The 15,400-nt window shown below is 39.8% G+C and overlaps 1 protein-coding gene across 2 annotated transcripts in view; it reads right to left on the reverse strand.

Moving 5' to 3' along the window:
* Positions 1-15,400, reverse strand: part of LTA4H (leukotriene A4 hydrolase) — a 35,675-nt gene that overhangs the window by 17,470 nt on the left and 2,805 nt on the right. For both annotated transcript variants that reach the window (XM_043562183.1, XM_043562184.1), the window contains exons 2-9: positions 11,417-11,547; positions 9,790-9,910; positions 6,619-6,687; positions 4,894-4,998; positions 3,576-3,628; positions 1,622-1,694; positions 1,213-1,353; positions 404-427 (exon numbers count right to left, since the gene is read on the reverse strand). In XM_043562183.1, the coding sequence (XP_043418118.1) occupies positions 404-427; positions 1,213-1,353; positions 1,622-1,694; positions 3,576-3,628; positions 4,894-4,998; positions 6,619-6,687; positions 9,790-9,910; positions 11,417-11,547 (717 nt within the window). The remainder of the gene's footprint in view (positions 1-403; positions 428-1,212; positions 1,354-1,621; positions 1,695-3,575; positions 3,629-4,893; positions 4,999-6,618; positions 6,688-9,789; positions 9,911-11,416; positions 11,548-15,400) is intronic.

A 15,400-nucleotide genomic window follows, 5' to 3' on the forward strand; every position in this document is an offset into this window, starting at 1 on the left:
GGGTTCAAGCCCTGTGTCAGGCTCTGTACTGACAGCTCAGAGCCCAGAGCCTGCTTTGGGTTCTGTGTCTCCCTCTCTCTCTCTCTCTGCCCCTCCCCTGCTTGCGCACTATCTCTGTCTCTCAAAAATGAATAAACGTTAAAAAAATAATAAATTAGAAACAAAAAACTATTTAGAAAATATTAAGTGGAGATATCACTCCATTAAGACATATTTCATAAACGTATGAAGATCAGACCATAAAGTTATGAAATCTATTAAATCTAACTGTTAATGTAACAACAATCCCCAAATTATCTTTTATAGCCATATCTTCAATGTAACAATACAATGGGTATTTTAGAAAAATCAGTTGACTTAATAGGTCTTGAGGGTAAGACCCTGATAACAAGTTTTAACTTACATTGGAGAGTGACTTGTCTCCTGCCTAAAAAAGAAGAAAGTTATCTTAGTATTCAAATTACAGACTATATTTAGAAGGCCGCCTGCATCAGGATGTATTGTGGTATCAGTAGTCCACTGTATTTCTACTATGGCACTCCAAAGGGTATGTACGGAGAAATTTAAACAAAAAATGCAGGACTAAAAAAATAGCGTAATGCTTTCTCTCCCTCATCTCAGGAATTTTTCCAGGACCAGGAAGGCCAGTATACTTATCTCTGATTAACTTTCGGGAAACATGTCTCCTACTTCCATTTTTGATATCTGCCCTAATTTCCCTCATGTACCTTATTCTCTCCTTATTGCCCACAGTGTATTTTAAGAAAAGTCTGTAGTGATTTAAAGCAGCTTACAAAGGCATATCAGCTATAGCTATATACTGTAGGTCCAATCCTTCCCTATGCACGGTCAAGTAAGCTTTTGTTTATTTTGTTGTACCAGTACCTCTACACCAAGTGTAAATGGTCTAGTTTCTCTGTCTGGCTGCATCATTCATCAACAGATTATTGTTATACAGCCTTCCCTCCCCCAACGTCCCCGCACACCTTGGACATAATATTCTTTTCTCCCTAAGGGCCAAATTATTTTCTTTTGAAAAATAAGATGATGAAAATAGCCATAATAAGCAATAAAATCAGGAAGGAAGAGGAGTTACATAAATAAGAGAAAATACGTTTTTAAAAAACATATTATTAGGAGTCTAAGGCTCTTCGTGTCTAGCTTTATGTTTGGGGAGAACTCGGTTTCAAAGAAAGAAATATTTATACTTACCAGCAGAGTAGGAGTTACAAAAGTGAGGCAAGGATTTTCCATGCCACCGTAAGGGAAGGATGGTGGCAGGACTAACAGGTCATACTGCCCCCAAACATACGGTCCTCCCAGATCTTCTGCAATTTTAAGCATAGATTCAGTCTGGAAAATTAATGCATATATATTTGTATGTCTTAGTCATCACAATGATGGATTTCTTAAACGTGTATATTGCTTTCTATGAAGGTTATGAGTTAATGATGCTCATTTTAAATGATATTGGCACAAAAAATGCAGCAACTACAAATTCACATAAAATAAGGTGTATTTGATTCTCTTACTACATCACTTAACACCATAACATTTCGTCCTTAAAACCTTAAATCTACTGTCTACCACGATTATTAAAAAGGGGAACTAGATGACCAACCTCAGAAAATTCATAAGCAGACTTTTCCACCTGCTCTTTCTCAGACCAAACCAGTGTTCTTGGGCCAATCTTCCTGCAAAATTAAAAAGCTTAATAAGTGAAATTCAAGACAGCTTACCTCCCTGGTTCTAGGAAAGAGCTGCAGTACTATACACAAATCCTTGCAGTACTAGTGTGATTTACCATGTGCTTATGGGGAGGAGGTAAGGTTTAAATGGCTTCTCTGAGATACAAACCTGCTGTTGTATATGCAGCTCTAGAAGGAGGCACAGGCTAAGCCAAATGAAAACTGAGACATAAAGTGCCTTGATTGGCTCTGGTAAGAACTTTGGGGACCTAGTTTCCTCCCACAATCTCACAGCTATAGAAACCCAATCGTGGCTCAGTAAGACGTTATTCCAGAACAGGGGCAGATGTAAACTTTGTTATGCATTTACAGGTTGAACACTCATACAAGAAGAAACAAGTAGAAAAACAAGGAAATCATGTCACATGCTGCAACATGACTGAAACTTGAGGACATTATGCCTAATAAAACAAGCCAGTTGCAAAAGAATGAATACTCTAGGATTCCACTCACGAGGTATCTAAAGTAGTCAAATTCATAGAAACAGAGTAGAATGGTGGTTACCAGGGTGTGGAGGGAAATAGAAATGGGAGTTGTTTTCTAAAGGCTATAGAGTCTCAGTTTTGCAAAATGAAACAGTTTTGAAAATCTGTTTCACAATAATGTGGATATACTGAACACTACTGATTACTGAGCTGTACATGTAAAAATGATTAAGATAGTAAATTTTGTGGGGTTTTTTAAACCACAATTTAAAAAAAAAGAAGGACACCTGGGTGACTCGGTCAGTTAAGCTTCTGACTTTGGCTCAGGTCATGATTTCATGGTCCATGAGTTCAGGCCCCGCGTCAGGCTCTGTGTTGACAGCTCGGAACTGGAGCTTGTTTCAGATTCTGTGTCTCCCTCTCTCTCTGCCCCTCCCCCATTCACGCTGTACCTCTGTCTCTGTCTCTCTCTCTCAAAAAATAAACATTAAAAAAAAATTTTTTTTTAAAAAGGAAGAAACAAATGGAACTACATATATCATTTATATAGGGCTAGAACTCAAAAATATTTTTCTCATCTATATTTCATCTTAAAAATTTTATGTAGCACCACCAAACCCCGAACAACAAGATTTTGCCTAGGTGTCCCGTCCCAGAGAGGCAGTGGATTCTAGGTTGTTGCTTCTCAAACTTGCATAATGTGCATACAGATGATCTGGGAAGCTTGTTCATCTGCAAACTTTGATTTAGTAGGTCTGGATAGGGCCCAAGAATTTGCATTTCTAACCAACTCCCAGGTGATGCCAAAGCTATTGGTTTCTAGACCACACTGAGTAGAAATGTAACTCACATTATCTAATACATTTAAAGGGAGCCACAAGTATAAGCTGCCTATTTAATTTTAGATTGCCTAGTAGTCACATTTTTAAAAAAGTGGGGGGTCCCGGGGTGGCTCAGTCGGTTGAGCATCCGACTTCGGCTCAGGTCATGATCTCGTGGTCTGTGAGTTCGAGCCCCGCGTCGGGCTCTGTGCTGACAGCTCAGAGCCTGCAGCCTGCTTTGGATTCTGTGTCTTTCTCTCTCTCTGCCCTTCCCCTGCTCATGCTCTATCTCTGTCTCTGTCTCTCTCAAAAATAAATGAACATTAAAAAATTAAAAAAAAAAAAAAAAGGTAAGAGCATGCTTATTCTATAATACTTGGAAAATCTGAAGGGCAACTGGTAAAGACTTTAATTTAAAATTAGTTGCTATTTACATTTTATAATTAGATTTGATTTTTCCAGAGCTGTCAGCTTGGTATCTTGAGAAATGCACAAATGAGCTATTAGTTAATCCTGCCAGAGATTCAAGATGCCTAAAGTTTAACCTTTTCATAAACCTCAAGATTTGTTCGAAAGCTCACCTGCTTTCTAAAGCTCCAACAACTAAAGCGATCAGGTAGCAGGGGATCGGAACCTAAAGGGAGTGAAAAAAAAAAAAACGAAAAACAATAAAAAACAACCCACACACATGCTCAAATTAGTGCTTAAAAATGTTATAGAGTAAGACAATTCATATTTAAAAGTAAATAAATTCCTTTTCAAATTTCACAGTTCTCATTTTTAGGGGGTCAAATAGTTCAAAATTGTGATGTAAAACATTTCAAAACATCTATTTCTCTTTCAGTTTACTAGGAAGGACAGATTCTGAAGTGTGAAAATCATGATTGCACAAGGTCTATTTCAAGCATTTCTCAAAAAGTAATCTGTAAGAAGGAACTGTGCTTTTTCTCTTAAGTTTTCAATGTTTTCCTTGATCTAAAACAATATTTTACTTTCTTTTTTAAAACCGCTCCTGGTATATTTGAGAGACATATAAAAGAATCCAGCAGTAAGAGGATGCTGAAGGTTTGGGAGCCTGGAATCCCAGATGCTGGTGTAGGAGCAAAACTGTCTGCTGTGGCTCAATTACATGTACTGTGAAGGAGGTCAATTAAAAACAAAAAAAAAAAGCAAACATGCACAGGGCCGCCTGGGTGGCTCAGTTGGTTAAGTGTGAGACTTTGGCTCAGGTCATGATCTCATTGCTCATGGGTTCAAGTCCCGCGTTGGGTTCTGTGCTGACAGCTCAGAGCCTGGAGCCTCCTTTGGATTCTGTGTCTCCCTCTCTCTCTGCCCCTCCCCTGCTCGTGCTCTGTCTCTGTCTCTCTCAAAAATAAATAAACATTAACAAAAACTAAAAGCACTATGTATAAACACACACACACAATTCATCAAAGGTCAAAGATGCAAGTCAAATTACCAGCTTAAATTACACAGGAATTTTAACTTTAAGGATTGTAACACAGTGTTGTTGGTTTTTTTCTTTTTTCTTTTTTTTTTTTTTTTTGGTCTAATATAGCCCTTCCATTTATAAACACTAAATAACCACATGCCTGTACTGTGGTACCAAGGCGGGCAAAAGTGTAGCTTAAAATAACAGAAAATCTGCTACTAACTGGGATAAGAGAAAATGGGATCAGGCCATGCTCCCCACTTTGCTTATCCAGCAACCCCTTTCTTTAGTACAACTCTGTAAGTAGAACACACCATTTTATAGGCACAAAAGAAAAAGAAATGAAGAAAAAAGAAGCTGCTTCCTAAATTCTGAAATATTTCAAATGTAATTTTCTCTCTGGATGGGTAAAAGCTATTCGTAGTTCACCACCAATTAAACCAAAAATTTAGACCCTAAGAACTTACTTTTTGGCTGAATCTATAGATTTTCCTGCTCGGGTCTTCTGGGTCAGGTGCTTCTCCATCACGAATGGCACTCATAAGTGCCACCAATTCTTTAGGAACAGACACCTAATCAAGAAGAGAAGTCATTTCCGGTTATAAATAAAAGATGCTATGTATCTTAAACTCTGTATGTAAAATAATGTATTCTCCCCTTCTTAACTATGCAATAGACTGTTGGCCAGGTAAGTTTGTACATATCAGGTTTATAAATAAAGCTAGCAATACATAAAACTGGCTTCTTTCAAAACAAATGTGAAGTATCTATCCATTCATCCATCCATATTACAAGCATTAGGTAGAAACTAGTTTAAAATTCTAAGTGTGCTACTTACTAACTGCCTGGACTGCTGGAATCAAGGACTATCCCCTCAGTATTAACGATCGAGGAAACATCCATTCCAAGTTCTAGACTTTCATATTCTTCTTGCATGCCCCGTATTTAAAGCTATCTCTGGGGCAGATACAGAAGCAGGAGCTCCAGAACCAGTGCTACAACAACCATAATTCTAGCACTGAAAAGCATTTGGGAATTAATTTGGTTCTGCTTCCTCTATTTAGGCAGTGATGTGTTATACAGATGAGACAACTGAGGTCGTGAGGTCATAAGACTTGCCTCGGGTCATGCAGTTATTAAGTGGTAGAGGAGAGTCTAGAAGCTGAGATTCTTTGCCTCCAAGTATATAGTGTTCTATAGCCCTATACACAGTAGGTGTGGTCTGGTTGTGGGATGATCTCAGAATCAAGAAGGCCCCGTTAAGACAGGTTGGTCCTCAATTCTATTTGCTTGGTCCAAATAGGTCTGGCCCGGGAGCTAGTATGTATGTATGAATGTATGTATGTATTTAATATTATTTAGCGCTTATTATTTATTTAGTATGTATTTATTATCATAGTCCTTTCTGAAAAACGATTAGCAGTACCTATGACAAGAACAAGACGGAAATGTATTCAGTAAATCTGCAATATGTGCCTGTTAGGATACCTAGATAGAAGTTTACGTGGCTACAGAGCACATTTCTAGAACCTTTAATCCTGCAAATGTTAATTTTTAAAAGTTAAAAGACACTGTCCCCAAGTTCTTGCTTTGAGGTCCTTTATTCTGAATTTCTTTTACAATCAAAATAGTACCCATTTCCTTTTATTACACTTATGTTCAAAACTGCCTTTAAAAGAGAGATGCAGGGGCACCTAAGTGGCTCTGTCGGTTAAGCGATCGACTTCATCTCAGGTGATGATCTCACGGTTCATGGGTTCATGGGTCTGAGCCCCATGTTGGGCTCTGTGCTGACAGCTCAGAGCCTGGAGCCTGTTTCAGACTCGGTGTTCCCCTGTCTCTCTGCCCTTCCCTCTCTCGCTCTCAAAAATAAATACACATTAAAAAAATTAAAGAAAAAGAACTTATTTAAAAGAGAGATGCAGGGGCACCTGGTTGGCTCAGTCGGTAGAGCATGAGACACTGGATCTCGGGGCTGTAAATTTAAGCCCCATGTTGGATGTAGAGATTATTTAAAAATAAAATCTTGAGAGATACAAAATGAGGACCCCAGCTTGTTTGGTACATATTTCATATAGAATTTAAGTAAAGTATTACTAACTATAAAAATCCAACTATTTTCTCTGCTTATCATTTCTACCACATTTACTTACATGAGTCATTTAATTCAGTTAATAATTTGTGATACTTACCTCAGCACTATAGGTTGCTTTCACAGAAGGAGTGTCCTGGCAAGGAAGAATTGCTCTGCAGTGGATGGCCTGGAGGGGGGGGGGGGGGGGGGGGGGGGGGGGGGGGGGGGGGGGGGGGGGGGGGGGGGGGGGGGGGGGGGGGGGGGGGGGGGGGGGGGGGGGGGGGGGGGGGGGGGGGGGGGGGGGGGGGGGGGGGGGGGGGGGGGGGGGGGGGGGGGGGGGGGGGGGGGGGGGGGGGGGGGGGGGGGGGAGGGGAAGAAAGAGAAAGCTATTCTCCTTTCTTATAAATCAAGTCATTAAGAAATCGTTAAAATTGCAGCACTGTCCTTAGACACATTCTTTTTAAAAGTATGTCTCACACTTGCTCAGATCTATTGAAGTAGCAAAAACAGACTTGTGGACAAAAAAGTTTGATTTTCCATTTTAATGTATGGTCAATCGTCACATTTCAGTTGAAGCAGGAAGCAACCTTAAACATTGTTTCCTACTCTCTACTTAGAGTAACAGTAGTGCCCAGTGAGAAGCTGTTAGGGACCCTGAGAAAAAAAGGCTCGTTGGTGAAATAAAATGGCAAACCATGCATTCTACATCCCTGTCTTAATGAGTCATTTGGAACATAGCCTCCTGAAGACTCTGAAAAGACCTACAATAAAGAAACCTGTTTGAATTCTTACAATTGTTTTTGACGGGGAACTATTTTTCTCTGGTCAGTTATTAACATCTCATGGGACGTCTGTGTTCTGAGGAAAACAGCTTGGGGAATGTCGCTAGAGTCTTGACATTTCAATTTTGCAGCAAACTTGGAAAGTAAAAACGAAGATGAAAAGGAGAAAGAACAGTCTTCCTCAATACCATCTAGACAGATTCATTCGCATGAGATGCAGTGTTTTTCTGCTTCCCCATCCATCTGTCACGAGTGCCGGTTCCATCAAGAAGAATGGCCAGAGTACCCATAATTTTGTACCCTGGCCGACAAACAACTCTGGACTGACTGCTGGTGAGCAAAGCAGCCCCAGCCTCCTTGAGACAGTCCCCTGAGCTTAAAGGAGCGTGGACACTAACATCTCTGCCTGAACTTGTTACAGATCCTAGACATACTTGCTGCCACTGCACGCTCCTTACAACCCCCAAACTCTAGCCCTTTTCACTTCCTATCTAATAGAGTCTCCAAGGACATGGGATCCTAAATGACTTCTACCTGGATTAAGTAAGACTAGAAGAACCACCTGATTCTCCGAAAACAGGCCTCTAAGACCATGTCTTTGGAGTTCCTTAACGATCTCTAGTTGGTGGCTCAGCAGCACCAAAGTGGTTTTGACAAGTGTCTCACTGGAAAAGCCCACACCCAGGCACACGTGTGGAGGGCAACCGTGGCAAACTTGTCGAACAAAATCACGTCCAGGTTCCCCATTAACCGCAGTCATTTCTTTTTTTTTTTTTTAATTTTTTTTTCAACGTTTATTTATTTTTGGGACAGAGAGAGGCAGAGCATGAACGGGGGAGGGGCAGAGAGAGAGGGAGACACAGAATCCGAAGCAGGCTCTGAGCCATCAGCCCAGAGCCTGACGCGGGGCTCGAACTCACGGACCGCGAGATCGTGACCTGGCTGAAGTCGGACGCTTAACCGACTGCGCCACCCAGGTGCCCCCGCAGTCATTTCTTAATTTAACTGCAATCTCTTTCCTGTATTTCAAACACTGTTGCCAATAAGAAGTGGAATACCATATTGAAAATTCGCATTCTTGTGACTCTCAAATCTTGCACATGTTGCCAACTTTAGATTATGGACATTCTAAAAGAAGTACTGACTGAAAATCAGATGTTTCTAAGAGCGCACACAACTTGTACACTCGTGCCTAGAAAACTGTATCTCTTTCAGATTACTGAACTAAGGGTTTCCTGGATTAAAAAGGTATTCCAATTGCCAATAGAAAGTAAACATGTCTATTTTGTGTTCCACTATTGCTTCTTTTTTAATAGACTTGTATTCAAATTTGAGCCTAACATAGTATCTATTCCAGAGGAATACTGAGAGGATTAAGTATGCAAAGTACGTAACACAGTGCTGGAAAATACAGTAAGTGTTTAACAAAGTGAGTTCCTTTAATTATAAATTATTTGATTACTAACAGAATTAGATTTTTTTCTTTTTAGAAGATAGTTTGATATGTATTATCCTTGTGACAGATTGTCTCTATAGGATTCTTTATTCTTAGTTTTTATTTTATTTATTTTTATTTTAATATAATTTATTGTCAAATTGGCTAACATACAGTGTGTAAGGTGTGTTCTTGGTTTTCGGGGTAGATTCTCTTGGTTTTTGGGGAATCCCAACAAATGCCCTCCTCAACGTCCATCACCCATTTTTCCCTCTCCCCAGCACCACCCCCCCATCAACCCTCAGTTAGTTCTCTGTATTTAAGGGTCTCTTATGGTTTGCCTAACCTCCCTCTCTGTTTGTAACTATTTTTTTCCCCTTCCCTCACCCCCTCCCCCATGGTCTTCTGTTAAGTTTCTCAAGATCCACATATGAGTGAAAACATATGATACCTGTCCTTGTCTGACTGACTTATTTCACTCAGCATAATACCTTCCAGTTCCATCCACATTCTTAGTTTTTAAAGAGAAATAGTTTAAGTTGTGTCATTTTAACAGTATTTTAATATATTTACAAAACATATACAGTTGTAAATGCGTAAGAAAAATCTGGAATAGATGCAAACCTAACTCAGTGGTGGTTACTTCTGGGCAATGATGTCTGCAGAAGACTGAAAAATCTGAGCTTTCACTTTCCATTTATAATTAACATTTTTCATAACCAGTACATATTACTTTTGCCTTATTAATTTTTTCCTTTCTATTTCATAACCATTTCTTGAGTGCCCACTTAAGAATGCCAAGTTCTATGCCAGGTGCTGGGGACAAAAATATAAATATGACCTAGATAGTCTACTTCAAAGAGGCAAGATTTCAAACTGAAGGGAGTTTCTTTTTAAAAGTAATATATGAATGTGTTAATAATGAGAGATATCAATGAAAATACATATTGTTGTTATAACATACATTAAAATGCTATCTTAGGTGAGACCTGAGACCACTGTCCACTTTGCTTCATTGAACTGAATGTGCTGGGAATTCTATGTATAATGAATCGTTCCAGATCTCTTTTACCTGGCACTGACTAAAGAGATATGGGTGTTCCTTCCCAGAAGTTTGTTCAGGAGTGAGCCACTGAAGAGCAGAAGACTTTGGAGATGTCTCAAAAGAAATTTCTATAACGACTTCTTGATTTCTGTATGCAACAAACAAATACATTAGTAGCATATAATTCAATCTAACTACAGTTTGGGTTCATAATACACAGAGTATATACTATAAATAATATTTTACAAGGTCTCGTGACTGATGGAGCGTAAGCTCTAGAATGCTGCCTCCTAAGTAGGTCAAGTTTGCCTCTCACGTTCTTACCTGAATGCCAGCTTCCGGGTCCTTTTCACTCCACCATGCTAACTGCTTATGAAGATGTAACAGGAACAGGAATTAATATTCGTGGAGTACACTACTGATTGTCACACACTTGCGCTTGTGGTATCATGTAATCTTTTATGATAATGGGAAAGTGGAAGAAATAATTTTGGAACCGTGACTACTCCAGCAGTGGATGCCACAGCACGACACAGAGTTGTACTGGCCTGCAAACTTACCGGACAGGTTGACACTGAGAAGAAGCATTTAGAAATTTGGAGTCATTTTTACATCTGCTGAATCTAGTAATCAAAAATGTGTGCTTGCTTTTAATCTCTTCTTCCTAGCAATTCATCTTTATTGCATTTTATAAAAGAATCAGCCTGTGACAGATTGGAAATACCAAGAACTGGCCCTTTACCTCAGTTTGAGCAGCACTCATCATGAGGAAATAGTAAGAGTTGTGGAGACCGGCAGCCATGCCTGTGTTTGAATCCTGAATCTACAACCTACTGGTTCAGGGAACTTGGGCAAGTTATTCGACCACCCTCTGCCATAGTTCTTTATCTGCAGAAAGAGGTCAATGATATCTACCTGACAAGTTACATGTGGTTGTTTCTTTTTCTTAAACACGAAGAGGAAGCATGAATATACTGGCCACCGGAAGGTGAGGGTAGATCACTCTTGTTTTAGGCCAATGGTTTTCCACCCTTTCTCCCCTTCCCAATTTACCAAGGAGTGGGATACACCCCTGATATGACAACTGTGGCTGCCACTTTCTTGAATAAGTTATTTTATTTCTCTGAGGTTCCCTTTCCTCATTTGTAAAATGGAAATCACACCACAACGGTTATTGTAAGGATTAGATAAATTATGTAAATTCGGTAAGTTAGATAAATGTATTTAAAGCATTATCTCAAGACTGGTATACAGAAACGGTTCTATGTTTGTCATTGCCATTATTCCATTAATACAAGTGGCTGGCCTCTGGGGAAAAGGTGAAAAATGTGCAGCTTGTAAAAGTTTCCCAGGTGATCCTGAAATGCCTCCTTAAGATGGCATGCTCCCATCATCACTCTAGGTATTAGTAAAATGATCAGTAAAGAAGTAACAGTTAGCAAAACTCCTATTCTTCAGGATTTTGTACAATGAATTTCTTTAGTATCTTAAGAACATATAACTTTTACCATAAACTTCAATCTGAGGAGATCAGTAAGAGCACCAGTTACTACCTATAGTCAAACTAGAAATAGGAAAGGAAAATTGTTTACATTAAAAATACTTTTTCTCTATTATTTAGCTACGTAAAAGAGAAAGATAATAACATGCATACTTGCTCAGAGCAATAGGAAGAGAGATTTCCATTGGTGATCCTCTGTAACTTTGTCTTTCTCCAAGAGCATATTTAACGTCTTGTCCATTGATGACCACTTTTTCTATCGTGAGGTCCTTTGTATCCAAAATCTAGAATTAAATTAGTGTTTTTAAGTGATAAGAAAATTGTTTTATATGCACCAGAGAAAACTAATATTAGTTATGGGTTAACTATAATGATTACAGAGTAGAACTAGTTGCTCATAGAGAGTAAAATACAGAGTGAAATTACAAGAATTAAAGAAGTCAAAAGTTAGTGTAGGTCTCGTCTCTTGGGGCTCTAAGCTTCCTGAAAAATTTTTGGTTCTAAAGTTTGCATATATATCATTAGGTAATTCCGGGATAGTCCCACAAATTTGAGGTTTTAAGTGGAAGTCAAATCTAATTTAAAATGCCTTTGTTCCTATCTCCTAAAACTTAACTTCCCTGTTATGAACGAAATTCACCTCGAACTTAAAAGTTTCTTTCATCACCACTCCTTGATGTATCTCACCATGTATTTCTTCCTGAAATTCCAACTCCTATGTACTTGCATCTATCCCCAAATTAAAAGAAACCCTGGCACTTGCTGGGCAAATACGCAGGCTGTATACTGCCATTATGTACCTTGAAAAAGCCCAACCTGGGCGGCGGGGGTGGGGTGGGGTGGGGGACAGCTCCTACCACATGACCTACCAAGGACTGGGAGAGGGTGTCTACTTGCCATGGCCCATCAAGGACAACTGCGTGGGGCAGGAAGGGAGTGGCAGCAGGTGTCTGAGTGCTTTCCATCCCCATAATCCTCCATCTGAGCCCTAGAGACCATACCTTTCATCATCTCTCTCTTGCTCTAGAATCTTCAACCTTCCTATGCCACAAGACTGTTTCCAAACAACCTGAACAAGTCTCCCAATGTTACTTTTTAAACTTCACTTGATCAATCTGCCCTGATACCTTGTCTCCTTCCTTTCTTTTTTTAAAGTTTATTTATTTTGAGAGGAAGAGAGATCGGCAAAGAGCATGCACACCCACAGGCGAGAGCATGAGCAGGGGAAGACAGAGAGAGAGAGACAGAATCCTAAGCAGGCTCTGCGTTGTCAGCACACAGCCTGACATGGGGCTCAAACTCACAGACCCTGAGATCATGACCTGAGCTGAAATCGTGAGTCGGACACAACCTACCGAGCCACCCAGGCACCCCTGTCTCCTTCCATTCTTAAACGCTATGGGCAACCTACGGCTGCTATTTCCTCTTCCTCATCAATCTCTCCTCCTTTTTTCCTTTCTCCCTCTTCAGTCTGGCTTCTCCATCCTCTGCTACTGAGAGGGCAGGGCACTCCTCCTGATCGAGGGGTCTTTTCTGCTCTGTAATCTGGACCCCCATCCACTCATAGCCCTTATGGGCCACCTCATCTGTTCGATGTCCTTTCCTTGGCTTCTTTGAGTTTAAACATGAATGGTTTTCCTCCTTGTCTAATGCCATTTCCTCCACCTCCTTTCTAGCTCCTAAAAATGGATATGTCCCAATGTTCTAGCTTTGATCCCTACATTTTCTTACCATATTCGTCACTCTCTCATTCTCACTCATCCCGTGTCATCAACCAATACCTCTGTGCTGATGACTACAGTCTGTTTCTACAGTTGTTACCTCTTCCCCAGGACTGCTGCCGGGTTTCTGAGTTGCCTGCTTGACATTTCCATGGGAAATATTGCCTCATAGTCAGTGGGCTTCTCAAAATTCCAAAAATGAAGCTACCTGGATGTCCCTGAAATCAGCTCTCTCCCTTTATTTCTGTTCTGTTAACAGAATCCTCAAGGTACCTAAGGCTTGAGACATTTAAATAATCCACAATTGATCCCACTTCCCAATCCCCCACAGCCAATTAACAAATTTTTCTTTCACGCCGTCCTCATACTTTCTTCTCTGTCCTTCTATCACCACTGTAGGCCAGACCCTGCCTTAGAACCACCTGCGGTCTGATCTCCCTACCTCTGGCATCTTTTTACTGAAATCTGGCTGCAGTGGCATGGGGAGTTGGAGGACCAGCTGCTTCTCTTTCAAGTTGGTTAACTGAACTATAAACTCAGGAAAAGTCACAAGAGGCAGTCTACCTTTCTAGAGTCAATGATACTTGGTTGGAAAAAATCTCCATTCTGGTTTGATCTTTTTTTTAAAGCAGCCATATTTGTTAGGGGAGCCACCTGTTTTCCTGCTAATAGGTAATTATTCCTTTTGGGTTACTTTCTTCTGGGGGCACCTCAACCATCTCCCTTACTCTAAATTAGTAGAACTGACTTATCTTCTTGCACTTGCATATTCAGAATATTTGGTTTTATTAGATTTATATCTTATTGAGAATGAGAGGGTTACTCCTTTGTGCCTTCCTATTCCAGTACCTATTTCTGGCTATCTGATTTATTTTAAAAACTTAATTTGAATATCTATGTATATAACTACTCATGTTTACATGACTTTCATAACCAAAAGGATGACTCAACTGGCTCATTTCCCAGAGGAACATATTCTATTGTCTGTATCGCCTAAACTTTTCAAATCTATTCAGAATCAGAGAGTCAGATTACTGTTATGACTATTTTTTTAATCTTTTTCATATCCTCTGAACTTAATACAGTAGTTGGTCCAAATCTCTCCTATAGCATTTATTGTACCATATTATATTGCTATGTTTTTCTCTACTAGCTTGAGGGTTCTTAAAAAGACAGAAACCTTCTTAGGTTTGCATTCCCAGAGTTCAGCACAGTACCTGAAAAGTAGTAGGTATCAGTTGATATCAGCATGAAGCAAGTGCTGAGCCAAGAGACAATACAAAACACAGTGGTTAAGCTATGTATCTCAAGTCTTAACCTCAGCTATCATTCTCAAATTAAGAAATTCCCCTTCAAATTTCACTAATAAATGTTATTAAACAATTGATCAAAAATAGTAATAGGACAAAAAGGAAACTGGATAGTTGAAAAGCTGGAAATAGTACTTTTCAATAAAGTTTTACTGAACACCAACTGTGTATAAGACCAAGATACCCACATGCAGTTGTAAGAAACAGACCTACTAATGGTAGGAAGTTACTACGAAGTTACTGATTTACTATATCTCACAGTATCCTCTTTGAATAACACCCCCAAAACCAGCTGGCTAGATGCCATGGAATATATAACCAATTCCCTTTTGCACAGGCTGCTGGGAAGCTCCATGTTAAACCTCGCAACCCACTTCTCTTTTTTTAGGACTTTGTGCCATACATTTGGTTTCCCTACCCTTATTCTCTCTTCCTCCAAATTCTTTAAAAAAATTTTTTTAATGTTTGTTTATTTGAGAGAGAGAGACAGAGCGTGAGTAGGGAAGGGGCAGAGAGAGAAGGAGACACAGAATCCAAAGCAGGCTTCAGGCTCTGAGCTGTCAGCACACAGCCCGATGGGGGGCCCAAACCTACAAACCGCGAGATCATGACCTGAGCTGAAGTCTCATGCTTAACTAACTGAGCCACCCACGTGCCCCTCTCTTCCTCCAAATTCTTAAAGTATTTTTAATCTTATAATACTGTATATTTTTTTTAAAGCAAGCTCAAATTCTTTCTTCAACAAAGCATGGCTCTAAATTAAAAAGCTTTATGGGGCGCCTGGGTGGCTCAGTTGGTTAAGCACCGGACTTTGGCTCAGGTCATGATCTCATAGTTTGTGGATTTGAGCCCCTCAGCAGGCTCTCTGCTAACAGTTCAGAGGCTGCTTTGGATTCTGTGTCTCTCTCTCTCTCTTCCCTTCCCCTGCTCACGCACATGTTCTTTCTCTCTCTCAAAAATGAATAAACATGAAAAAAATTAAGTTAAAAAGCTTTATGCCTCAGTATTATGTCTCTACATTTTCTATTTGTTATTTGCAGGATGCTATAACGAAAAAAGCATGGGGTTATTGTTAAAACCAAAACTAAAACAACACCTTGATTTGA

This window comes from Prionailurus bengalensis, chromosome B4 (assembly GCF_016509475.1).
Source record: "Prionailurus bengalensis isolate Pbe53 chromosome B4, Fcat_Pben_1.1_paternal_pri, whole genome shotgun sequence".
Lineage (NCBI taxonomy): Eukaryota > Metazoa > Chordata > Mammalia > Carnivora > Felidae > Prionailurus > Prionailurus bengalensis.